Source organism: Athene cunicularia, assembly GCF_003259725.1.
Source record: "Athene cunicularia isolate RWA chromosome 10 unlocalized genomic scaffold, athCun1 chr10_part1, whole genome shotgun sequence".
NCBI lineage: Eukaryota > Metazoa > Chordata > Aves > Strigiformes > Strigidae > Athene > Athene cunicularia.
The window spans coordinates 14,314,698-14,340,692 of record NW_020799112.1 but is presented as its reverse complement, the minus strand read 5'-3'; the positions used below and the strand labels follow the sequence as shown (position 1 = coordinate 14,340,692).

Sequence of the window (25,995 nt, the reverse complement as noted above, 5' to 3'; positions counted from 1 at the left end):
CCAGCAGCTGCTCAGTTGGTAATTAAACTTCTCCTTCTTCCTGCCGCCTGGGTTTCCACGGTGTAGCTTATGAGCCAGGAGAGAAGAGAGGAGGCCAAGCTCTGAAACCATTATTGGATTTTCAGTATTTGGCATCTGGTCATTGTTACCTGGAGGCTAAGTCCCTCCAAAGGTCCTGGCATGGCTCTGTTGCTGGTGAGTGCCTGTAATGGTGGGCAGATAGCTCAGGCAGTTGCTGGTTGGGGTGTAGCTCTCATCCAGGCGGTCCCAGCCCTCTTTGTGGAGGCATCAGATGTTATTTTGAGGGTGCTCGTACAGAAGAACCACCCAAGAAGGATCTCACTGCCCAGGAGAGGTCCTCGGCATCCGCATCAACAGTGAAAGAAGAAACAATAAGAGACCTTGAGTGTTCCAAGGGGCTGTGCAGAGCAGTGGGAGAAGTAGGCAGGAGGTGGGTGTGAGAGAATGAGCCCAAGGACCCACAGCCCCTCAGACATGGGTGTCTTTTCATATTGTCCCATTCGCCTTTCCCAAGGTACGTGGCATCCAAGATGCTACAGGAGCCACTGGGATTTCTGTCTTTTGGGATGCAAATGCTCAGGGTGACAGGATCTGCTGCAAGACTGATGCTCTGCTGTTTGCACTCCCTGATAGCTCTGCTCTGTTGGCTGAAAAAAATATCTCAGGAAAAATGTATAGTGTAGACATGTTTTTTAAACAGTGAGGCTTTTGTCTCAGCTCCTTCCGAGGTCTTTGCTGGGCCGTTGGGGTTTTTTCTTTCTCACTTCCAGAAGGGAAAAGCAAAATACCAAAACAGACACACACACACACCCCAATCCCAACTCCCTCACTGGATCCATTTTGCCTGCTTCAATGTCTTTTTCTTTGCTGGCTGTTTCATTGACACAGCCAAAGAAACTGAACCAATGCCAAGAATAAACTTCTAATGGAAGACCTGAGATGAAGGAAGGAATAAGGTCCTGCCAGTACAGAGGACAGGGAGGGGTGAAGTCTGTGACATTTGAGCCCTGTGAGCACATGAGTATTTTGTCTTTAGAGCAGTGATAAGAACATCACAGAGTGATCAAGTCAGGCTGTGCTGACGTTATGGTTAATGCATGTGGACATGAGACCTGACACCCTACGAGTGCAAAAGAGACTTTTCTGGCTCAGGGAGGGCACATGGTGGCTCAGAGGCAGAGCCTGATCATCCTGGCCCATGGCTCCCTTGTGGGCAGCAGTAGCCATCAGGCTGTTTCAAGCATCCTCCTGCCCCTTACAGGTGCTTCAGGGCAGGTAGCTCAAGGCAGGGACCGGGATTTGGTTGTGGTGCTCTGGTTACCCAAGTGCAAAGTGATCCTCAAGCAACTTCCTGGTGGCATGTTGCCACGGGCATCCCTCCTGTTTCCTCCTGTCCTTTAGTCATTGGAGCTGCGCCGTTCCTGCTGATTCTTCACGTGTTTTGTCACATAAGTGTTTCAGCCTAATTGGCTTATTCCCTATTAAGCAATAGGTGTCTCTGTTTTGCAAACTCACGTGTCTTGATTCCTGCATTCTCAGCGTACACTTGCAGTCGTTACCCACGGTGATTTGCAGCCAGGCAGAAATCTCAGGGCCAAACCCTGCTCTTATTTACACAGGAGCTGATGTGGAGCCACGGTTACCACCTGACAGGTAGGGATGCTGAACACCTCCGACCTTCCCACCTTGTTGTTGTGCCGGGTAAGGAGCAGTGACATGATGGAGGTGGAATTGGGCATGGGAGGAGGTGACCAAATTAGCAAGGCTGGTTTGCATGAGACTGACAGATCTGTGTTCCCTGTGGCGGGTAATAGCAAGCACTGTGAGCCACAGCGAGGCCATTGACTGGTGCTTTTACAGAGTGTCCTTGGCTGGCTGGAGATGCTACACCACCAGCCTAGCTGCACAAGCACTGCCCCTGCAGCTCGTGTATCGGAGCTGCATCGGGACCCCAGTGGGACAAGGTGATTTTCCTGAAAGCCATGGTATGGGCACATTCTCTCCCAAATGCGGTTGTATGACTCGATAGAAAGAATGAAACTTGGAGCAGCAAAAATAGCACCCGATATTTAGGAAATTTTTGACACCCAGGCTGCCAAGCTGTGACAATATGAACAAGTGAGATTTTAAACACATCGAAGCGTGATTTGAAACGTCTCATCAACATGTATTGCAGGATCTTTCATCCTAGCAGACAAACACTTCAGAAATGTCTTCCAAATTAATCCCTGCAGAGGGAACCTTGCTCACTGGGAGTGTGCAGGTACATAGGGCTACCCAAATGGCCACCAATGCTCTTAATTGTAATCCCATCCACACCCTGGGATGAAAGTCTCAAAAATGACTGATGAAGTGTCACAGAGAATGATCTGCAAGTGTCAGATGTCCTGGCTTCTCCTCGTGTGTTATGAAATGTGATGCATGAAGGTGCGATGAGAAACGAACCTGTGAGAGCTTGTGTTTCTGGGTGGGGGAAGACTGGTGTTAAAGAGAGTGCACGATGTTGTGTTTGAGTACACGATCTCAAGGTTCAAAAATGCATCTCTGATCCCATCACTTCTCGCCTGGCTTTGGCTTGTGTCTCTAATTTGCAAGTTGGTTTATGTGTAGGGCTAACCAGCAGTGAAGCCTTTCCCAGTTTGTCTTTCCGGTGATAGCAGAGCATTTTATGGATATGGGTGGACCTAAACCCCACAGAAGCCACTTGACTGTCTAGTGAGTAGCCCACAAGGGGACTTGCCAATAAATGTGGCCTTTTTCCATCTTTTGGTGAGACCCTGATGTGCAGATGGAAAGCCAGGATACAGTCCCGAGGAATCCCGGTTTTCAGCCTCTGGGCTCAGTTTCTGCCCAGTTTGGGCTCCTGGGACACCTTTGCTTTTCCACCCCGTGGGACAGGCTGGACAGGTTGGCACTTAAAAGCCAATTATTTTTCTTTCATAGACTACTTGGAAATGTGGCAGTTTTCCCCCAAAAGCCCTGGAGTCGCGTTTGCTGCTTTACTGATCTCAACACAAACCCTGAATTTCAGGGAAGAGGAGGAGGGTTGAAACCTGTAGCCAGATCCACATTTCACAGCACTGGCCTGAGCGAATCCTGCCCCGTCTTTGAGGATGCAGGGAGCACATGGCTTAGCTTAGTGACTGCGCTGCTCTTAGTCAGCAAAATTAATTCACTCACTTAATAGGGCAGTCGGTGCATCCAAGCCCATCTCTAACGAGGTGGCGTGCCAGCTAGTCCCTGATGTTGCAAGGTCTGGCTTATGCCCATGAATGCACATGGGATTATATATCAGTGTGAGAGTCAGCAGGAGCAAGTCTGTCAAGTCTGGGAGGAGGGGGGTGATCTATCTGTTTGTATTTAATTTCCAGTGGCTGGGCAGTGTATTCCTTTCCCCAAAACTGTTAGTTACAGTGACTGGGTCCATCTGGCCATGAAGCAGCATGCTGCAGAGGGTCTGTGAGCATCCCGCTCAGCATCCCCTGCTCCAGCTGCCTCAGGGAGAGCCCGTGGGTTGGGAGGGCAGTGATTTTGGGAGGGTGGTCCCTGACCGGGCCTGGCATCACACTCATGTGCTCTTCAGATGAAAAGTAGGATTTCTGGTCTTGAGGAAAACATCAGATCAATCCTTAAAAAGCAAAGTAAATATAGGTTGTGGTTTTATTTTTTTAATAGATACAGACTGCTTTTATGGGTACAGCCTGCAGCCATTTCACAAGACCAATGGCTGCGTGTGCTTTTCAGGCTAGTGAGACCTTTTCAGATCGATTATGTGGTCCTCTGTGTGATGTGTCCTTCCCTGTCACCCAGAAAGAGCCATACTCGCTCTTGGCAAGTGAAGAGCAGCATTTTCAAGAGGACGGTGCTGCTGTAAGTGCATAGTGCCTGCTCCTGTCCTGGCTTGTGAGACTGTCATTTTTCGGTGTTACTTCACCCCCAGTGCCCCAGCTATAAAACAGGGATCATAAAATGAGCCTAACACAGAAGCAGGTTGTGAAAACTTAATTAGTAGGTGTTAATCATTTGAACCCCTCAGATAAAAAATGTGGCACTCTGAACTCTCTTTCTGAGGCATTCAGATGGATAAATTCTATTTAACAATCCCCCAAAGGATTATTATCTCTCTTTTATGGGGAGGAGGGAGGAGAGGAGGACTTGGATTGCCCAAGGTCAGGAAGAGGTTTTGTTCCACCAGGAATGGGCTCCGCAAATGTGGCTAAATGGGTGGTTGGGTATGGCTGAAATTTCTAGTTAGTTCATGGTTCTCATGTGCTTCCCATGTGTATTGTCTGCCACAGATGCTGGGGAGGAGCAGGACTTGGAGGTGGGCATTGTAAAATACCCATGAAAAACACATTTTTGCATCTGTAAGCCTGAGAATATGGATGCATAAAGCCTACTCTCAGAGATCCACTAGCCCAAAGAGGCTGTGTGACCTACTTGTTCAGTCAAAGCAGCTTTGATTTCACGTATCGAAATGGCTCGAAGCAAGACCGAACTGTACCTAGAAACAATTAAGAGAATCATTTTTAAAGTGGGAAACGATGAAAAGGGAACCAAAAACCCTAAACATCCTATTCATAGTGGGTGAATAGAAAAGTCCTCGCATACCTGATTTGTCAGAAATTATTCATCCAAGAAAATTTGGACCTAAACCATAAGACAATTTTTCTTTTTTATCCTTTGATATATGAATCAGTGTCACTTTACATCTGAGCACAGAATGTTTTGACCTATATAATATCTTAGATAGTGGAAATTCAGCTTGAAAATCTCAAAGCAAAAATGAGAAAAGATGACATAAGCCAGTAATATGGCATTAGCACATAAGATGCAACTTATCACTGGAAAACATCCCAACAGAAGTCAAAAGAAGAGCATTTTGTAAATAATAGGATTAGGAAGCAGGTTGGTACTTTGTAGAGCTGGCTATACAATCAAACTGATAACAACTAGATTAATAAGGCAATTCAGTCTAAACATGGTGTAGCACTAGAAAGCTTTTCAAAATCAATGCCTATCTGTGCAATTTTAATCGAAGTTGGTCTTTGCCTTTTGAAGCCAAGAGATTTGAAACTCCAGGTCAGCAAGGTATAATAAAATGGGCTGACTTTTTGTTTTTAACGTATGCCTCTTAATTAGTGCATTCCATTTCTTAATGCTTTCCTCTACCAGGTGGGGGAAGTGAAGCAGTGCAGCAATATTGGCTTGCCTGTGTTGATAATGAAGTATAGCAGACCTTGGAAAATACTATGCTTGGCTAAAGCATGGGTGTTTTGGGCAGCTGGTTTGCTGGGCTGGTACCCACTGGTGGGCTGAGCTGAGCAGGGTGGCTGGACAGGGTGATAACACCCCATGGTATCATATTCCCAGCACACGTTGTCTTCAGCTGTACAAAGAGAGATCTGTAGGGAAGACGTCTAGAAGTTGCACTGTAGTACACAAAGGGTCCAAAGGCTGATGGTTTTGAAACCACAGGAGCATTTTAGGATTCTCTACACCAGCTGAGACCTTCAGCCGAGTATCATGTCCCAGCTTCAGGCAATCTCCATGGCTCGGAGAGAGAAACTAAGCCTGGTGCAGGGAGCAGTGTCTTTGCCAGCATCTCAGGTGTCCATGAGAGCATCCAGGCTGCTGCTGGCCAGCAAAGCAGTGAGCCCAGTGCCAGGAAACAAGTCATGGGAAGATGACTAGCAGAGCCCTGCTCTCCTCCGCCGATGAGCAGCCCCCTCCATGTTCATGTAGGACAGCGGAACACTTCAACCTCTGCGTTACAATATTTTGAAAACTTTTGCTTTTTGCAGTGTGTGAGGGAGAAAGAGTAATCCCCAAAACTGCCCTTGAGGGGCTGCTCACGGGGGGATCTGGGCAGCCGAGTGGCTTCCCCACCACCTCTGCTGCACAGGGAGCTGGGAGATGTGCTCTCAACTTGTCTTCCTCACAGCCGGCATCTCCAGCCCCGACGCCTGCCTTAATTTCAGGAGGAGACATGCACAGACCTGTCGCTGGGGCCCTGTAAAGCCCGACTGGATAAATGCATTTGAATAATACATTGTGATACTTCAGATCAGTCCTGCCGTAGCACAATACATGGATGAGGTGGGAGCAAACAGGTCTTGTCCTCTTCCTAATTTTGTTCAGAGTTTGTGAACCAGCACTTATTCAGGGAGCAGCATTTCTTTTTCTAAGCCCTTAATCCAGTCCCTATCTGACTTACAGCAAGTGTGAAGGAGTGTGAATCCCATTTGGAAGGCTCCTTCAGAGGAGATGGCTCTGAAAGGATGCGTGGTTTGCACACTAATCCAGTCTGCTCCCACACCCTGCGGTGAACCCCATTAAAGCGGAGGCTTGTTAAATGCCAATAGGCTCCAGGAATAAGCTAGTCCTGCTGTTCCCTTGAGGCACCAAAGAATGAAACCCCTTGCTAACTCTCAGGTTTGTCAAAGGAGAGAGGAGAATGTTGAAGTGGGAAGTGCTCTGACTTGGCCGTAGATGTTCTCCAGCAGGCGGGAGGAAGGGGTCAACCACCACGGCATTTCCAAGGGTTTGATGGTATGCGGTGCTGAGGGCTCCGCTCAGCCTAACGAAAGGGATTTGCGTCGCATCCCACAAGTCTGAAAATATTTTTTGATAGCACCAAATGTTCACGCACACTATTACTTTTTCATTTATGTCTAATGCATTTGGGATTTTTTTAGGACTGGTAGAAATACATGCTCTTGAGATACATTTTCATTAAGGTATGTATTTCCAGTAACAATATTTCTGCTGTAAGAGAATTTGGTTCTCTTTATGAGCATGTTCATTTGGATATCTGTGCAATAGAAACAATAAAACAGAGCAATGAGCACATGGCAGTTAAAATGTGTCTGACGAGGAGCTCAGCTCACACTGAGCATGGTGAAGTGGGCGACTTGTTCTTTGTGACCCCTTTCAAAATAGCAAGATAACGTAAGGAGGGACTCTGCAGCCAACTAGATGCAGACCAATACTTGTTCAAGCAAGGATTCACGGGTTGTATGAGTGGCATGTGTTTCTGAAGGGGCTTGTTCCCACCTGTTCTTCATTATAGCATCATATAGGTGCTGGAAACTTTGGCTGTCTGTTCCCATAGGTCTTGCTCGGGCAGGTCTGGGACCTGTCCTTGTGCAGTGGTGTCAGGCTATGAGAGTGACAAGGCTGTCACTGCAGGTCTCAGCTCCAGCATGCGAATGACTGATGAGTTGGCCTCGTAGCTTCAGCCAGGTTACAGCAAAGGTGGGGATAAGGGGCTTCGGGGTACTCATGGGATTGGAGGGGGCTGGATCAGGGCCCTGGGTCCCATGAGAAGCTGGGAGAAGGTGGCACTGTGAGGATGAGGTCTCCACAAGTCACCCAGGAGGCTGGTGGCTCAGTCTGGATAAAATAGCGATGCTGGGTGGTCTCAAATGAAAGCCCAAGATGATGACAGTGGTGGGAATCCTATCCAGATCTTTCAGCTCCGTCCACACCTGAAAAGGACAGGGAAAGTCCCTTGGCAGCCTGGAGATGGAGGAGACCTTCTCTATGTGCTGCTAACACCTGACTTGTAAAAAAAAGTAGAGATGTATTTAATGCAACCTGGAGACTGCATGCTGCTTTGACGACGGAGAGCAGATGTCTTTGATGGCTGGTTAGATCGCGCAGGTATTATTAATTGGGTTGGTTAGGAGCTTTTTTGCCAGAATGATTTCACGGTCACAGTAGGTCAGCAGTGACGATGGATGTGAAAAGTCCTTCACGGGCATCAGGACATCTCCCTTCTGGATGGGGTGGGATGTGAACGATGCAGCATGCAGCAGTGTCTCCGTTTGGAGGCCTTCAGAGCAGGATCTCTTGACTGTTGAACAATGCTTGGCAAAGAGGAGCTGGGTTTATAAATAATGCATTTCCTTTGTCTTGCAGGAGTTCTGGAGGCAGAGGTACAATCAGATCAGCTGTGAACAGCTTACATAGCAAATCTAATAGGTTTGTAAATTAGATTTTGTGTTCATTTGTTTTTGCTGTAAGGCAGCTATTAATCTGCTTCTCCTCTTCGCTGGATAGTGCTGTTCTTATTTAGCAAATGTATCTGTTTCTTTTCACTTCTGCTTTGCATTTTCTTAATCGTTTCTCCCCCTTCATCCCCCAGCTCAGTGCGATAATCATTTGCAAATAACCAAGGATCTGCAAGTTGCGGTGATTGAGAGAATGAGAAAGAGAGAGTTACTTATTGTGAAAATAAGTCAGTGATAGAGTTGCCATTTTCGTAGTTTTACTACGTGCTATTAGAAGAGAGATCGCTGTCTTTGACATCAGAACTCCATCCGGTTTTATCGTAATGCACTTCAGTAATGTCGCTCCGTCGCAGAGTCATTTCATGGCATCGCAGCTTCATTCAGTGTCTGTCTGTGTTGTTTTTACAGTGATTTCATGTCAGCTCAGCATTACCAAGCGGCACGGTTGCAAAGCTTAGTGACACCACGCAAGAAAGAGTGAGTGATGTCATTCTGTGATGATGTCACCACCCATGATCAAAACACAGAAAATGGACAACAAACAGAAAAATCATAGTTATTCCCAAGATTTCTTTACCCTGTTTCCTTTATGATTTTTGACACGTTATCAGTAAGCTTTGCAAGACACACAAGGTGATGGGGCAAAATGCAAGATGCAAAAAAATCCAACACCCTCGACTGGCAGCCTCTGGAAAGGTACTGTAAAAGCACGCACAAGGACACTGGCAGCCAGCATTCCTGAACACATTTCCTTGCCTTTCTTAAACATTACATAGTGTGAGCCACAGTGTGTCCTTGGGAGCATCTTCCCTGGGCTGGAGATGTGCTCCCGGGAGCTGGATGTTGTCCATGAGCCTGGGCCACCGGCTCTGCCCCATCTCTCACTCTTCTCCTTCCTTGAGGTTTATATGCTTTTTATAATTGTATTTATTTATAAGCCATTTCCCAGCTGGAAAAAGCCCTTTGCACCAGAGAAGGAGATTCCCTTTAGCTGATAGCAAGTGCTTTGGCTCTGTGTTTTTCAGAGCGCTCTGAAGTGTGAAGGTTTTTTTCAGGGCCGCGGATACACACGCAGCTTCTTGATGAGTTTCTTGGGTGTTCTCTTTGGAGGGCGGCTGGCTGGTATCAAATATTCAGAGGCTCCCTTAATTCGTGCCATTTGATGTAAATGGCACTGAAGTGCTGGGTCTGATTTGCTTCTCAGAGCAAGGATTAAAAGCTGGGGTCTCCCGGTGATCATCTTCAAACTGCAGCATCTGGCTGTTGCCCGTCCCCCTGCTCATTTCTGGATCTGGAGCAGGCGGTACAGATGCTGAAATTCTAGTGCTCTTCTAACAGGAGAAAAAGTTACCAGTGAGCCAGCCTCCCCCTGCTCAGTACAGGATGCTCGTAGTCCAATCTCACAAGCAGCACTCGGCAGCTCAGCTAAATTAATTTCTCCTTTGGGTGAAGTGGAGGTTGCACTTCTCTGTTGAAGATTTTAACCCTCTCCAGGAGCTGAGCTGGCTCCCCTTTGGGGTGGTCATGTGTGACCACGAGGCAGCAGGGCAGCAACCTCGTTTGCCCACGTAGGAGATGTCCTGGTGAATTCTGGGTGCTCCCTGGGGTTCTGGGGTGTCTTGTGTGCAAGTGTCCATCTTCCAGCCTGTCTTTATGGAGCCTGCTTGTGTTTTTGTGTGCATGCTTTTCTACAGCTAGATGTGTAGGATTGTGTTTTCTGTAGAGCTGTGCCTGACTGTAAGTCTGTGTTCATGTAAGCAAGCAGGTATTTAAGGATTTGTGTCTGTCTGTTTGAGTGTAGCAGAATACAAACAGGCTTTCAGTTCTTGTTTAGCTAATAACTACAATTTTGCTTTTCTGATGAAGTTTGAATTCCAGCAGCCAGAGCCAAAGACAGTGATTAGAAGTGCCATTGGGATGCTAACGGATCCTGTCTCCCTCCGTCTCCCTGTCTTTCTTTTCTCTAGAGCTGAAGTAGTAATAAATGACTCTTCGTCTCCAGCTGTTGTTGACAGAAGTAATGAAAGCATTAAGCACAACATTAAACCAGCCTCATCCAAATGGAGACACAACCAGACACTCTCTTTGAAGATCAGGTACTGGTAATTACCTATAGGACAGGAGACAGATTTGGTCCTCTCCAGTGCAAGCTGGCAAATTACCTCTGTATATCATCTAAAGAAGTCGAGAAAGAAATAAAAGGCTTATCTCCTGCTGAGCTGGGCTTCATATCTGTAAGCGATCACTTGGAAATGAATTCCTGGCTGAACATTCTGGCATTGCAACGACAGATAAAGGAGCACTTGAGCCCCCATTTTCCAGGCCAAGTGGAACCAGTGTGCACCGGTCATGGAGGGGGGAAGGAGAGCCTTTACCCAGGGTGAATGCAGGGAACCCCCCTAGTGATGGGCTGACCGTGCTAGCCTGCCCCGAGAAGGGAGGGGTGGAGAAGGAACAGGTGTTAAGATAGAGATACCTGTTTGGAAGCTGTCCCTGGAGAGCATCAGTTGGCTGGGACTGGCCACAGAGCAAGGGCAGGCAGGAGGCAAGAGTTCATCTTATGTATGACCCAAGTGATCTCTGTACCTCACCTGATAGAGCTATTTTCTTCCTTGTCCTCAGAAAACAGATCTTGAAGTTCTTGGATGCAGAGAAGGACATTTCGGTGCTGAAGGGGACGCTGAAGCCAGGGGATGTCATCCACTACGTCTTTGACAGGGACAGCACCATGAACGTTTCTCAGAACCTGTACGAGCTGCTGCCCCGCACCTCGCCCCTCAAGGGCAAGCAGTTCCCCACCTGTGCCATCGTGGGCAACTCGGGGGTCCTGCTCAGCAGCGGCTGCGGCCCCGAGATCGATGCACACAGCTTTGTGATAAGGTAGGGGACTGCACCCTGCTGCGCGGTGGGGCTGGGGGGGTTTCAGGGGGTTTCGGAGCAGTGGAAAGGGGCCGGAGTCCCGATCGCATGGTGTAGCACAGCCTCGCAGCCCCATGTGCACACATGGAGTTCACCGATGCAAATGCCCTGCTGCAAACTCTCCCACCCACCACCAAGCGCTCCTCTAGTGTCCTTGCAGATGCACCCCGTGTCTTCTCATGGCACACCATTAAGCCCCAGCACCCCCAGTCCCAAGCACTCCCTCCTCTTTCCCCGCATGCTCACCCTCTTACAAACAAACGGTGTCCTGGACTTTTCCACGGACACAAGCTGGATTCTTCCCCAAGATCATTTCTGCTCTCAAGCACCAGGTGCACCACGCGGTGCCCTGGCACCACACTTGTGCACGCCTGGGTCTGATGCTCCCCTGTGACCGCTCCATCCCCAGCACCGATGTCCCCACAGATGCGCTGCCCCATGGACCTGCAGCAGCAGATCCTGACCCACGCTGGGACACACACCGAATTCGCTACAAAAGATGCTTGAAGTGGAAAGGAGGAGCGTGCAGCCCTCCCATCCCCAGCACCCGTGTACGTCTGTTAGCTGAGGGGCTGTAGGAGTCCGCTGATGATTTATGTATGTGCAGATATTTGCTTTCTAGCGAGTCTATTATGAAGACAGCCTAATCCATCAGCGGCTCGCAGAGGCAGTCCCTGGCATGACGTGGGAACGAGGATAATGTCACCTCTGCCCCTCGCTCCAACCCGGCTGCTCCAGCCTGCCCGGCTGCTAGCAGCTTCATCCTGTCCGTGGGGGACAGGGTGTTATCGTTCACATTCTTAAATGTAACAGAGTAAGCAAAGGCAAAAATTGCTTATTGCAGTTCTGACAAAGTTCAGAGAGGGACTTTCGTGTCAGGCAGCAAAGTTGCAGGAGAAAAGCTTTTCTGGGTATGAGCACTGGGATTTTGAGCAACTTCTCTCCCACCGGGTATGCCAGTGCAGGTCTGGCGTGGACGTGCTCTTCTCACCGTGGGTTATCTGAGCCACCACTCGGATCTGCATCTTCCTGATGAAGGTTTGCTCCATCCAGGCAGCCTTTTCAGCAGGGCTGGCAGTGACCAGCAATGAGCTCTGCATCCAGCATACAGCTTTGCCTTTCAGATCTAGTGTTTGTTTTCAGCGATTTTACTCCTGTGACGAGTGGATCAGAAGGGTCCTGTGTGCCAGGAGCTGGATTTTCTTTACACCATTCCCTTAGTTTCCCCATCTGTAAAGTCAGGAAAACAGTAGCAATGGCTGATTATCAAGGCAGATGGTTAGGATGCAATTCCTGCTCATTAAATACTGTAACTTCACTGTACAACACCACAGGAGAGCATGCAGTGTACTAACATGTGGGTACCCGCTGGTTTTCACTGTGCTTGGGGAGCATCTCGCTGCATCCCCCCCATCAGCTGGTCACCGGTGTCACTCACACAGTGCCACGTGCCTGGCACAGCCACAGCTTAACTGCTGCGGCTCCCCTCGAGGAGCTGTAGGAAACCGCCGTGTAACGAGGGCGATCTGTTGGCAGTTTATCCTGCAGCCCCTCAGCCCCGGTGTGATGCAGGAGGTCGTGGCATGGGAGCTCCCTGGGGATCGTGTGTGCCCATATCTGCGTGCACAGCCTGAGAGGAGGCACCAATTAATGCTACAGAAAGAGATGATTTTTCAAGGTCACAGCCTCCAGCCAGCCAAACCCTGTGGAGACCATGTCCTGGCATCCACCGCCTGCTGGTGTCATTACTGCTGCTGGTGCCACCGGGTCTGCTGTTAAGCAGAGATTCACTGGGAAGGAAAAGGGACTTGGGATAATATTACCCCAGCAGGGCCAGAATTAAGAGGTGAACGCTTTCCTTGCGTGGGAAAGGCTGTTTAGTTTCAAATCTGCTGTGGCAGCAAAGACGGGTGGTTTGTTGCTATGTGTTATTTTTGAACCACACCAGAAGAGACACCAATCCGTACAAACCCACCCACCAGACACCAGAGTCATGTCTGTTATTAGCATTGCCCCAGAGGAATATGCACACACAAGCCAGCATGCTGAGGAATGACGACCTTATATTAGGATGGCTCATCATTACCAGTTCAGAGCCTCTCAAATTTATTGCAGAGATTCATTGTCCCTCCTCCCCCCTCCCAAAAATGAGGGTGAATGGGCAAATCTGTCACTGGCCCCGGCTTTTGGCATCAAACACCCCTCGTGTTTGTCCCTGCCCTCTCTCACATCCTCTGTAAAGGTCTGTTTGGTGTTTCCCCTTGCAGGTGCAACCTGGCCCCTGTCCAGGAGTACTCGCAGGACGTGGGTGTGAAGACGGACCTGGTGACTATGAACCCCTCGGTCATCCAACGGGCCTTTGAGGACCTGGTGAACGAGACTTGGAGGGAGAAGCTGCTGCAACGCCTCCACAGCCTCAATGGCAGCATCCTCTGGATCCCGGCGTTCATGGCCAAGGGGGGCAAGGAGCGAGTGGAGTGGGTGAACGAGCTCATCCTGAAGCATCACATCAACGTCAGGACTGCTTACCCCTCCCTGCGCCTGCTGCATGCTGTCCGAGGGTGAGAGCGGTTCTGGTGTGCTCAGAGCCAGGATTTCATGAGCTTCCTGAGCTGGAGAGCAGTCGATGGGTTTGTGCTGGAGGCAAACAGCACGAGCTGTTTCTTTATGCAGACTGTGAGGAGGACTCCAGATGAGAACTGGAGACCACCTCGCAAGTGGGGCTCCCTCCTCTGCTCTTTGGGGGCTTTAGACATGCCATACAGTGAGCCCAAGTCTTCCAGTCTTTTCCTGGCTGTAAGCCTGGGTGTCACCATGATAACTCCCCAACCTATGGTTAGGGCTTTCCTTGGAGACATGTGGTGAGGTTTGTCACTTTGTGCTTGAGTGACACCTACGAGTCTCACACAGCTCTTTGGGTCAGGGAGCTCATGGCAGCCTGGATGGGCTCAGTGGCAGCAGAGGCCCAAGGGCTGTTCATGCCTATAATGGTGCTAATTGCACTGCTCATCTTAAATGACTGGCCAAGGCAGGGAGGGGACTGACATAGTCTGATCCTGCTGATCAGGGCCAGGTGGTGGTGAATGGACTTACTGGGAGGGAAGAAAGGGGTCTTTCTGCTCTCTTCTTGCAATTTCAGGTGTGTGGGAAACACAGGTGTGGTGGGGATGGGGAGGTTATAGAAGAGAGAGCACCCCAGGGGTGACACTTCTATGTAAAAATGACTTGGGGATGGGATAGGCTCTTGCTTTATTTCTCTAGGGAGCGTCATGATTCATTAGGCATTTAGAGTCTAGGAAGGTGGTGGCTTATGCTGGAGATGGTTTAGTGGCAGTAGCTGTCCTTTCTGATCCTGATCAGACCCTGTTGATCTCCCAGTATGGGAATTCACTCGTGTAGCTGGTGCTCCCACCTCTAAGCCTCAGCAGTAATGTTTCTTGATTGCTTTGATCACTTCTTTCCCCACACACCTCTGAGTCCAAGCTCTTCTGGCCAGTTGGTCCATGCTGGATGCTGCTCTGTCCAAACTCAGGTTGTGCGTCAGTACAGGGTTTGAGCACAGGATAGATTTTGGGGTCATTTCCCATGGGATCAAGCGTAAGGGGATGCTCTAGGGAGGGGGGTGTGAAGGGCAGCTCCACAGACAGCCTGAGCAGGTTGGGAGGGAGTGGAGGCTCTGGTGCTGCGGCTCATCACAGGCAACAATAACGGGTGAGAAGAGCCATGTCTGCCCCAAGTGCCTGTGTTTGAAGCTTTCCCAGCCCAGGGGGAGGCATCTTGCAGAAAATGCTGGCTTTGAGGTAAAGAAAGGGAAGGAAATGATACCACAACTCACAAAAAGGGAGGAGAGGAAGAAAAAAAAACCCCACAACCCAAATTCTGAGCTATTTCTAGCTGTAATTGACTTACTTTCATCTGTCAAAATAGAATTAAGCTCCTGTAATAAGCCCTTTAAATCAACAGGCTGCTAATCCTGTGCTGGCAGCCATTCCCACTGCCAGAAACTTCCCGTAGGAAGCTTTGCGGAGGGATTGGCAAGGTCTGGGCATCGCTTTCCCATGGGAGAGGAGGAGGATGCCTCGATAAGCTCTGCTGCTGAGCTTATCTTCCAACTCACAGCACCTTCCAGGCCCTTCTGTGCTGCAGCCCTGCGGTCCAGCCAGGCTGGCAGGTGCTCTGTTGTCCCCGTGCATCTCCCACAGAGCCGTATTGGAGCCACCACCTGTAGCTGGCAGATCCTGCCTGGCTGGAGGAGATGCGGGGATTTTTGGGACAAGCCCAGGGATTCAGCACTGTCTCTTGGTGCCTGGAGGGATGCACCCCCATGAATTGGAGCAGTGTCTTCCTTTTTCATGTTTTGGTGTTCCCATGGGTTTGAATGGGGTCCCATGTAAGGAACGTGGATTTGGGCTTCTGAAAACCTACTGGGGCGCAGAGGGGCGCAATAAGTCAGACCAGCAAGTGGGTGAAGCATCTCCTGTTGGTGGGTGTCTGGGATGGAAATGGTGGGCACTGGCCAATGCTGATGACAGGCTCTAAGTACCTGCTGATCTGAGCTACAGCCAAGACCTCCATCCTGTCCCTTGGGCTAGTCACCGTGCTCTGGGGCAGTGGAGAAGGGTGGGTCCTGGTTGCACAGAGGCAGCACTAATTCAATTATAACCACAGAAGCCACTGCTAACCCTCGTCAGGGGCTGCCCTCAAAGCCAAGGGAGCTGCTGCCTGACCTGCCCTCCTGCTCTCACACTTATCAGCAGGAAAACAAGGATGCCTGCTAATTAACAATTAATATAATTAAAACTGCAACCCCCTCGGAAAGCCAGAACTGATGAGAGCACTTCAACCCCTGCCCAGTGTGTTGTGGCCTGGCCAAGGAGGCTGCAGCGGGACCACCCAGGGCTGGGGGGCGAAGGGCTGTGCTGTTCTGGGGGAAGGCTAGAGTCAGTGTTAACCCTTTCCTTGGTTCAGTCTCCTCAGGTGTGGATTTGAATGGATTTAAGAGTCATTCAGGCAGTATTGAATGAACTGGCCGCAGCTGAGGAAGGCAAGGTGTGCTGATGCTCCTAGTGCTGTATAGGAAATAGTCTCTCAGGTGCCTATAGGGTTGTCTTGACCGTCTGCTCAGGGTAATGGATATGATGTAGTTTGGCATGAAGAAGGAATATCTTTTCTCAGGTCAAACTGACCAGAATCACTTTGAGTTTACTTATTCATCTTCTGTGGTACTAATTCCTACAATCGTGCTATATTTTTGCTGATGAACTCCTTGCCGTTGCAGGGGTAAGGTCTCCAATGACCTCCTCTGTCTCTCCAGCTCTCTGCGGAACATGCCGGTTCATAGCATTACACTTCTCTTTGACAGATATGAGACTTATGAAACAAATACATTTTGTGACATGTGGCATACAGCAGAGAATCAGTAATCCACAGAGCCCCACAGAACATCCCTCTGGGCTGCAGGGGCTGCAGTTGCAGAGATGTCCCGTCTTCTCCCTTGCTGGATAAAGCTACCCTTTATAATTTATCCTAAGCTCATTTGGAAATCACAAAGAAATAGGGGAAGTCTTTTCGGCCAAGACACTCTCTTATATTTTTCTTTTTTTTTCAAGGAATAGCACTTTCTACAAAGGCTAGCATCTCAGCCAATTTCAATTCAACTACAAAAGCTTTGCCTTTTCTCTTCTTCCTTCACTATCAGCGAAATGCATTTGTGGGTTCTTGACTCCTCCTTGAACCACAGTATATTTATTGTCCTGCTCTGCTTTCCCCTAGACCAGAATGCATTTCAGTTGCAATTGAGCATTTTTTCCTATAATTTTCAGTGCATTTGGGGTATTTGTGGAGTGTGCGTTGCTAAGATAAGTAAAAAGCATTTGGTTTTGTCATCCTTAACAGCATCATTTGAGACATCACCTTCCTAGCTGGAAGGGTGTCTTAAATGTTTGTAGATAGCTTTTTGTGTTGATGATTCTGGATAGGCTGTGCAATAGGATGGAGGCTCTTCTTACATGGTTAAACTCACCATCTTCATGCCAGGAGGGGAGAGAGCCATCAGCGTTTCGGTGGAAGGAAGCCAAATCACTACCTAAGGCTGAGGAGGAAAGCTGAGCCATGGCAGGGAGCCAGCTCGTGGGGATGGGGACGGTGCCATGCGTTTCAGGGGTGCGTGTCTCGCTTCGGTGCGATTCTATAAAATGTCTCCTGAGCAATTCATCTGGCGAGCGCACTGCTCGTCTCCTGGCTGAGAAGCAAGCAAGTCATCTTGTTAGTGTCTCCAGAAAGCCTTGTAATCCCTATTGCCAAGCAGCTTTTGTTAGAGAAATAACATGAAATGCAGGAAGCAGGGGAAAATAATTGTGTCTGGAGGTTTGACTATCACTCCTTGCGGAGAATTCATGGACACATTTCAGTTTGCCTTGTCTAATCTAGTCTAGCATTTCTGAGTCCATCACGAGGGTCTCTTGGCAGTAACCAATTCTAATCCCATAAGATTTTGTTAAGAGCTACTTGAAAGCCAAAAAAAAATCAATAAATCTTCCAGTTCCTTGACTAGGTCTCCCATTAGGTTTAACATTCAAGTAGCTGTGACAGTTTGCGAGCGCTCTGCGATAGTGATCACCTTGCTCAGGGTCTGTAGCTTGTGCAGTGCTACTCCGCCACGTGTCCTTAGAATTGCAGCCTGGTGGGACATAAAGTGGATTCATTTTTGCCTCAGATGTCTCCATGGGTCCTCACACCCAAACAACATCTAAGTCTTTGGTGATTTTTCAGGGCAATTGCTGCTCAGCTGCTGCCTTTCCTATCCTGTCAGCCATGGTGGAAACCTTCCCTTGGTCCCTCCTGGTCTTGTGTCCTGTTCATGCCACATCCTTTCCAGCAGCCTTACCTTGCTGGTAGCCATGCAGGGGACACATGTGCAGATTATTCTCCTAAACTGTTGTTTTGATTGCATCACCCCACTCTTGCATCCCTTCACAGGCTCCCCTTTTCTCTAACACATCAAACCTAAGCTGCTGCTTTTTCTTTTCACAGATCTCCCACCTCATCTTTTTTCACTCTGTCTCAAGATCGGTTCTGCTGTTGATCAGCCAACGTCACCCACTTCTAAACTAGATATTTCATCCTTTGTCCCTTATGGTACTTTATGCTTACAGGGGCTTCTCTGAAAGCTTATCTGCCCTGGGGACTCATGCCTTAAAGCCCTTCCTCTCTGGTCCCACAGGCAGTTTAAGGACAGTGGTCCTGTGCTCAGGTGAGGGAAGAAGATGACCAAAGGGTGTAGGGGGGGAAAATAGCCATTCACAAGATGTGACTACGAATGTCCTGTAAAGCCACGTGTGGAGATCCCACAAATAAATCCTTGTGTGAGCAATTATTCTCACCCCTTCTGCACTTGTGGCACATTTTACCCAAGCTGTGGTGTGTCTGCACTGGGACCCCAAGACTTCTAATTTGTTCCAGTTAATTTGGAAGAAGATTTAGTCTTTTCTTTGTCAAAAGAAGGGGAGGGGTGTAGGAAGGAAAGGGGAAAGAAATAGAGTAATCCTCTTCCCAGTTACTTTTCTCCTCTTCTGCCTGTTTAGAAACGCTTTAAACTGTGGGTGTGAGTACCATGTGTGTTTGAACAGGCATTGCAGAGCTCAAGACCCGGAGGAGAAAAGTTATTTATGTGTGATTCAGAATTGATTTGCTTGTGCCAAGTTACCAAAACCAGACCCAAGCCACACAGTACATACCCAGTCTGGATGTAAAGGCTTTATTTGGTGTTTGGGCATTGCCCTGCCTGGCAACAAAGCCCACCTTTGACTCCACAGCCAGCTTTTAGAGTCAGCATTAGCGTGAATCTGCATGGGGACCTGCCAGTTCCCATCCAGCACAGATCTCATGGCTGTACACGGCTGTTTTGGTGGAGGTGACAGACAAAAGAGGGCTGGGAGAAGCTGGATGGGGCATAGCGATTGCTCCCTGGGCTCCATCACTTCATCTCCATCCACCCAGCAGCGGGGACACGTGCTGTGCCCTGCCAGCACCGGCAGGTCCTGTCCTCCCCACAGCCAGCATGAGTATGGAGCACTGTCGGGGCACCTGCTCTGATTATCTGTAGCTGGTTTTTCGTGAGTATTAATGGGAGCAGGATGTGTGTGGCAGACTGATAATATGCTTCTGACAGTCAGGGACTAGCACCTCCACAACAGCTTGTGTTTGTATCACACTTTTATGAATAAGCTGTTTCAAAAGGGTCTGAAACTGCATTATTTCAGCTATTCTGATTAGTATCACTAAATGATGCAGCTGATACTGCTGAAACTTGATTTCTTCATTGACCTGAGTTTTTTATTCATTTCATCAGGGCGATGGATTTTTTTTGTTCATTTTGTCCTGCAGATTAACCCTTACCTGGAGGGTACAAGTTACTTTAGTGTTTTCTCAGGCACATCAGGAGGTGATGGGTAAGATGGGGTAAGGGCAAGAAGGGTAAGATGGTCCACAGAAGAGGACCCTGCCCTTGCTGGTGGTCCTCAAACACTGCCTGCAGGGAGGAGTTTTGCACCCAGTGTTTCAGCCCAAATCAAGGCCAGGCTCTGCTGCCTGGATTTGGTGGCGCGGAGGGAGGATGAGCGCTGTCAGCGTGGTGGGGTGCATCTGCCATATGTGTGATGTGGAGGTTGCCACCTTCCCTGGCTCAGGTGGGAGCTGTGGCTTCCTAGGGGCAGTTTCAGAGCGTTTTGTCTCCTGAAGGATTCCCACTGGGATTTAAAGTTGGAATCCAGAGGTCGCTTCCCCTGTTGCTGCAGTGCAGACCCCTCGCCCCACCGATGGTCAGGCAGCTGGCAGCAGTGCTGTGCCGTTCTGCTTAGCAGACTTCTTAAGTTTCTTGGAAAGCTTTTGGAAAATTGTTGTTGCTGAGAAGCAACCAGAACCACCTACCAGCTAGGATGAGACTCTGAGCTGCTCTTCTTGAAGCCTCTGTCCTTGGCTACCATCAAGTATTAGTTCAAGTAGGTGCTCAGGCTTGTGTCTAGGCTCCCTCCTTACTAAAAATGACCTTGAAGATCTGATGGCATTTCCCATCTGTCACTATCATGATCCGAAACAAGAGCTGTCTTGGACAATTTTTGCCTGACAGCATCACAGTTCCTGTTCTTAGCTGCATCTCGCTCAGGCACCAGCGTATCTCTGTGGCTGTTTCCACCCTGAGGGTTTATTTACAGAAACGACACAGCACCAGCTTTTGAAGGAGGTCCACGCTGTGAGAACCGCTCTGAGAAAGGAGGTATCAGATTTCAGGACTGCTCTTTGCTCTTCGCTTTTAATTGCTCTCTCTTTCCATAAAATGTTGCAGTTAATAGTTATGGTGATTGGTGTAGCCAATTTGAAAAATAATTACTGCCTGCTTCAAGATTATCTTTCCTCCTAATTAAAATCCCGAACCTCACATATTAAAGGTGCGCTGTTGACACAGCATCCCATGTGCGCCCAGACAACCTCATTTGGGTTTACAGAATTAATTAGGTTTTATTTCCATCCCCAGCTGTTCTCTCCTGCACCAGGAATGTGGCCACTGCCTCAGTTGGCCAGTGGTGGGAGAGGTAAGAGGGAGATCTTCCTGCGTAGTTCCCACACTCCCCATCACAAACCAGTCATTAAAAAGTATTTCCCAGACCTCACTGGAGGATTTCCCACCTTCACTGTGCGGGAAACAAATTGCAAGTGTTCTGGTATAGTCTCTGCTTTGGTTTGGGCATTATATATTACGTATCTCATCTGTGTGGGTGGGCTGGGACAACCTGGAGTCCATCACTCCCTCCCAAAGCTATAGCCAGCAGCGAAGATTTATGATGCTCTAGGAGCGAGGTTTGTCATCCTTCTTGTTTTTGCAATGCTGTGCCTGCCATAGAGGGAAATACAGATAAAAGAGACAGGTTTTAATTTTTATTATAAGAAACTGAATTGTCACTGTTACCTGCCCCAATATTATTGAGTGCTCACTAGCTGCGTGTGCTGAGGTGGATGTGCCAGGTTGGTTTTGGTAGGGCTGTTTGTGAGTACTGGTTGTGGACACTTACTGGTCTTGGTAAGGCTGTTTGTGCGTGCTGGGTTACAGAGGAGAGCGCGCTTCTGTAGGGCGCTTCTGTGTTTGACCCAGATCATTTTTATTATCATTAATACACTTGAAACGTTGGTGGTCACGAGTGGTGCCCATGTGCAAGGGTCACTTCATCACGCTGTCAGGGTCGCTGTATGTTCATAGAGTTTTTACAGCCTCTCAACAAAACCCTAAAGTTAATATTTTGGGCAGGTGTAAGATCACCAGCATCTTTCTGCGCTCCAGCTAGTAAATTGATAAAAATAGTTTTAAGGCTAGAGCAGCTGCAGGACAAACCCAGACAGTTGTCTTCCCCCAAAACCAACTGGTTAATGTGGTGTGATAGTTCTTCCCAGGTGGTTTCCCTGCTGCGGGAGGATACCCTAATTCACAGTGTTAAATGGTTGTGATAATCTCCCATTTCTCTCCGCACACCAGGGGTCTAATGTGCTTACCTGTAAACTCATCAAGGAGGCTGTTTTATGGCTACCTGTGGGAGAAGATTACCTTGGCACCGCAGCAAGCTTTGCTGTGTGCCCATAGCACAACCCATATGGCCAGGCAAGCCCAGAAAATGCACATGCTGTGCCTCTGAGAGAGTGGTTCTCATCAGTTTTCCCCCAGTTTCTTGCTCCTTTTTTGTGCTGGATGCTGAGGAGACAAGTCAGGCAAGGAGAACTTCCCCAAAACATCTTACTTGTCTTTTACTAAAGCTGGAGGCACTTGGGCACCCCTGGGATGTGAGACCCCAGTAAACTGTGTCGTGCCCTTCCTGCACACACCAAGGATGTCACTCGGCTTCCAGAATTTGATTCACCAGAAAAGTCGATTTTTTTCTCTTATCTGGCTGAGAACAAGCAAGTATGTTTTGTGCCTTGGTTGCTAAATTTTAATGGCTTTCGTGAAAAGCTAATTTGCAGGATTAAGGCTCAGCTCTCCCAAGGGTTCCCGCTGTCTGAGTGCCAGAGCCTCAGGAACCCGGCAGAAAGTGCAGATGAGGAGCAAGACACTTACCATGGCTCCATGTACGACAGTGGTCCCAAACCTCTGGGCGAGACCACAGAAGTGCCATGTGCTTTGCTCTGTTTCCTCATGCTTTTTATCCAAAGTGCTGCCAGTCACTCACCTGAACTCAGGCCCTTTGAAATATCTATGAAAAATAATCTGAGGGCTTGAGCGGGCTGTGAACTGTGGGATGCGCTGCCTGCAGCATCCCTGCCTGCTCTGGGGCAGCTCTGGCATCAGACATGCCAGGGGAGGAGGGAGTGCACCCAAGGGGGTGCATCTTCTACCTCCCCCAAACTTTCGCTTTCCGATTTTGCTCCTCTGACAGTGGTTTTCTGCTGAGCAAATCCAGTAAATTGCCTGTGCAGTAAACACTGGGCACTGGAAACATCTTCTTGCAGAATGTTGATGCTGCAATAACTTTTATTGGCAGCCCAAAATACAACTGCTGATACCATTTCTGCTCATGCATCACTACAGGGCACCTCCTTCCCCTGTTCTTTTTTCCATCCCTCATAGAAACTCATGCACTTTACAGCAGCGAGCACAGCTGACCTCTGTATCACATACCATATATTGCAATATTGTCTATCTCACGGACCGATGTTGCAGTGTGTGATGTATTTTAGTCCAAGATCAGAGTAGCAATCACTGGGTATAATGGGAACACAGCAGCACGTTTTAGCTCTTGCAGCCTGGTGACCCTTTATTCCGAGGCAAACGTTTTTACAGCCCTTCTGTGTTTACTGTCGGAGTAAAAATCTTCATTCATCAATGAAAATCATCAGCACGTGTGTGTGAGAGTGTGTCTGCTTCAAGGGGTTGCTGGAGTCTACTTGACATGTGGATGGTTTGGTCCGTGGTATTGATCTCCTAGGTTGATTGGAAGATAATTGTAGGCTGAAGTACTGAAGGCCGCTGTTGCAACAATTTGTTTTTCATAAAGGATTGCCGAGGCATGAGATACTTCAATGCCATAGCAACAAGTGTGATGTAACTGCCAGACAGGGAGCAGGAGGATGCTTATTCATGAAGCAATCCCTAGAGAGGTTTTTTCTTGGCATGGAGGACTCTTCTGCTAGTCAGAAACCTCTCACTTTGAATCACCAATATATCTCAGTTAAAGGCTGGAGAGAGAAAATGTGCAAGAACAAGCTTCATGTGCGGGGGAGTAACATACTTCACTTTCCCTTTGCAGGTACTGGCTAACGAACAAGGTGCATATCAAACGACCCACCACTGGCCTCCTCATGTACACCTTAGCCACCCGCTTCTGCAACCAGATCTATCTCTACGGCTTCTGGCCCTTTCCCCTGGATCAGAACCAGAACCCGGTCAAGTACCACTACTACGACAGCCTGAAGTATGGCTACACCTCGCAGGCCAGCCCGCACACCATGCCCTTGGAGTTCAAAGCCTTAAAGACGCTGCACCAGCAGGGAGCCTTGAAGCTGACAGTGGGGGAGTGCGATGGGGCCACGTAGGGTGGTCCCTGGCCGCGTTCCTGCACAGCCACGGGAGGAAGGGGAGGGGGTGGAAAGGACGTGTGGTGCCTGGTGGGGTTGGTTGTCTTTGTTAATGCACAGAACAGCGACACAAATATATATACGTGGTACCTATATATATTGACCTGAGTATTATAACTGTTTGGTGTTCACCAAGGAAGGGGCAGGAGAGATGCAGGAGCATCTGACGTGACTGGCCTGGGCAAGACCCCTTGCTGTGGGCTTGCTGGGCTCGGAAGGGCGTTCGACCTACGTCCAAAGGTGTGAAGGTGGCCTTGGTTTTTGAGGGTATGTTAGGTGATGGGTAAACGTTAAAGCCGTTTGTTGTGACTGGTCCAAGGTTTGGTAGTTAGTTTGGCCAAGGACGCCGGCGCTGGCACTCTGCGGCGAGGCAGGTTCTTGGCCCCGTGCTCGTGGCGGGGAGGGGAAGGGGCAGGGAGCGGGGTGGGCAGGGAAGGTTTGTTGGCGGCTCTCACAGCCGAGGGGCTGCCTGCGGCACCGAGCAGGACCTGTCTCCTGCCCGGCTGGGACCGGTGCCCGGCAGTCACACGCAGATCCATCCGAAACATGGACTACCAGGCTGAGCACAGCCTTCGGAGACGTGAGGGAGAAGCCTCCTGGGCTGTGGCTCGGTCTTCAGGAAGTGGTGGGGAGCTGTGCTAAGCTGATCCCGGTGACATTTGCTTGGAGAAGAGACGTGAGGGCCTCCAGAGAACCGGTGCATCGGTGTTGAGCCGGGTGGATGGTGAGGAGGATGCTGAGCATGTATTTTCTCTTCCTTTCATAAGGAGCAATTGAGAAAGGAGCAAAGACGCTGGGATGTGGCAGGAAGGAGGTTTGATGCTGCAAACCAGCATCATTAGTATTAAGTGTCTTACTGTCCCACAGTCAAAGACACTCAACATCTGTCAGGGCTTGTGAAAACCATAAGTACATCTAGCTCTTAATTCCCAAATGCTATCTGCTAAGCAGCCTGCCTTCGCTTCCCCTCCGAAAATAACCGCTGATATATTGGTGATAGGCCTGAGACCCAGCCAAGCAGAAAGACCGCAGAACTTCAAGGGACTTTGTCAAGTCTAAATAATTTATTTTCGCTTTCTCCACAGAGAACAGCGCTGTATTCCTGAAGTCCCTCTCTGTCCTTTCTTTAAAGCTCCGATTAGCTCTTACTTTGAACAGTTAAATAGGATGTCAGATGGATCTGGATGGATGTTTGCCTAGTGATGAACGTCAAAGGAATTATCTTTTCCCTTTTTTTTTCAGAGAGAATGCAAAATATAAAGAAGTTTTTATAACTGCATTTTGCTTTTCTCTAAGCTTTGGGTTTTTTGAGGGAAGAAACTAGATTGGTCTGATTAGCCTGTTTAATTTTCTGCTTCTGTAGCCTACTCTATTTGTCTCCTAATTAGCACTCAGTGTCAGAATGCGGGCGAGTCCAGGGTTCAGTGAATTCAGTTTGGGTTTAATTTGTGGGAGAGTAAATAACACTACACAGGCAAGCCTTGGCCGCGCACTGCAGTGCTTTCAAGGCAGGGTATCGTCACCTTTGTGCCTCCTCCTACTGCTGTGTTGAAGTTAAAAAGTGTAGTTTGGGGCTGAAATATTTGACATTGTCTCTTTAAAAACGGAGTGCTTCCAGTGGTTAAAAGGAAGAGCTCACTTTCATGTTTTGGGACGTAGAAGCTACTGTACCCGTAGGAGCCTCCAGCCTGCTAATTAGCGTCAGATGAAGATGCCTAAGATTAAGGTATAAGCAATGTTATACTGGATAAATGTGGGCTAATCTGCCACCGAGGGGATGTTTCTTTCCAACTCCAGAAAATGATTTCTTTTATGTTTTTTTTTGAAACTTGGCTCTTTTCTTTTCTTTTTTTTTTTTTCTTGAATTTAGTTGCACAATAAAGCTAAACCTGGCTGTGAACCTCAGCTTAAGCTCTGGGGTTTCCTGAGATAGAAGACAGAAAGTAAAACTGCAAGATGGAAGTAGTCTGCAATCCCAAGGAGCATCCTGTGATTCAGGAGTGGTTGTTAAAGCTGGATATTTCCCTGGTTTGTCCCCGGCATGGAGGAGGGACAGAGTAGGGATGAAGCCGCAGGGACTGCTAAAGCCAACTGTAGTGTTGAGGGGCCTGGGCCACGGTACTGATTGCTGTTAGCAAACCTTCTTTTTAAATAAAAATACAAGAAATGAAATAAATGTGCAGGGTTTTTATTTTTATTCTGTATTTATTTTCATTGACTAGAAGGGCGAAAGGAGGGCAAGACCATAAAATGCCATGGGATTAAATGGGGAGACCCTGAAACCTTCTTTGCAAGTGAAGGTGAGGGGAAGGCTGGGCTTATCTGCCCATCTGGGGTGGATGTTGGTGCATGGCCAGGGGGACACCTGAAGTCACCAAGATGTCCTCACTGTGCCTACAGAGATTATTGAGCTGAATCTAAC

The 25,995-nt window shown here is 48.7% G+C and overlaps 1 protein-coding gene across 1 annotated transcript; it reads left to right on the top strand.

Annotated features, from left to right (window-relative positions):
* The first annotated feature begins 7,725 nt into the window (after positions 1-7,725).
* ST8SIA2 (ST8 alpha-N-acetyl-neuraminide alpha-2,8-sialyltransferase 2) lies at positions 7,726-25,745 on the top strand. Its single transcript, XM_026856069.1, has 6 exons — positions 7,726-7,742; positions 7,945-8,007; positions 10,004-10,132; positions 10,659-10,916; positions 13,223-13,516; positions 23,246-25,745. Exons 1-6 carry the CDS (start codon positions 7,726-7,728, stop codon positions 23,529-23,531), a joined length of 1,047 nt encoding a protein of 348 aa, XP_026711870.1. The 3' UTR covers positions 23,532-25,745.
* The last annotated feature ends 250 nt before the right edge of the window (positions 25,746-25,995 follow it).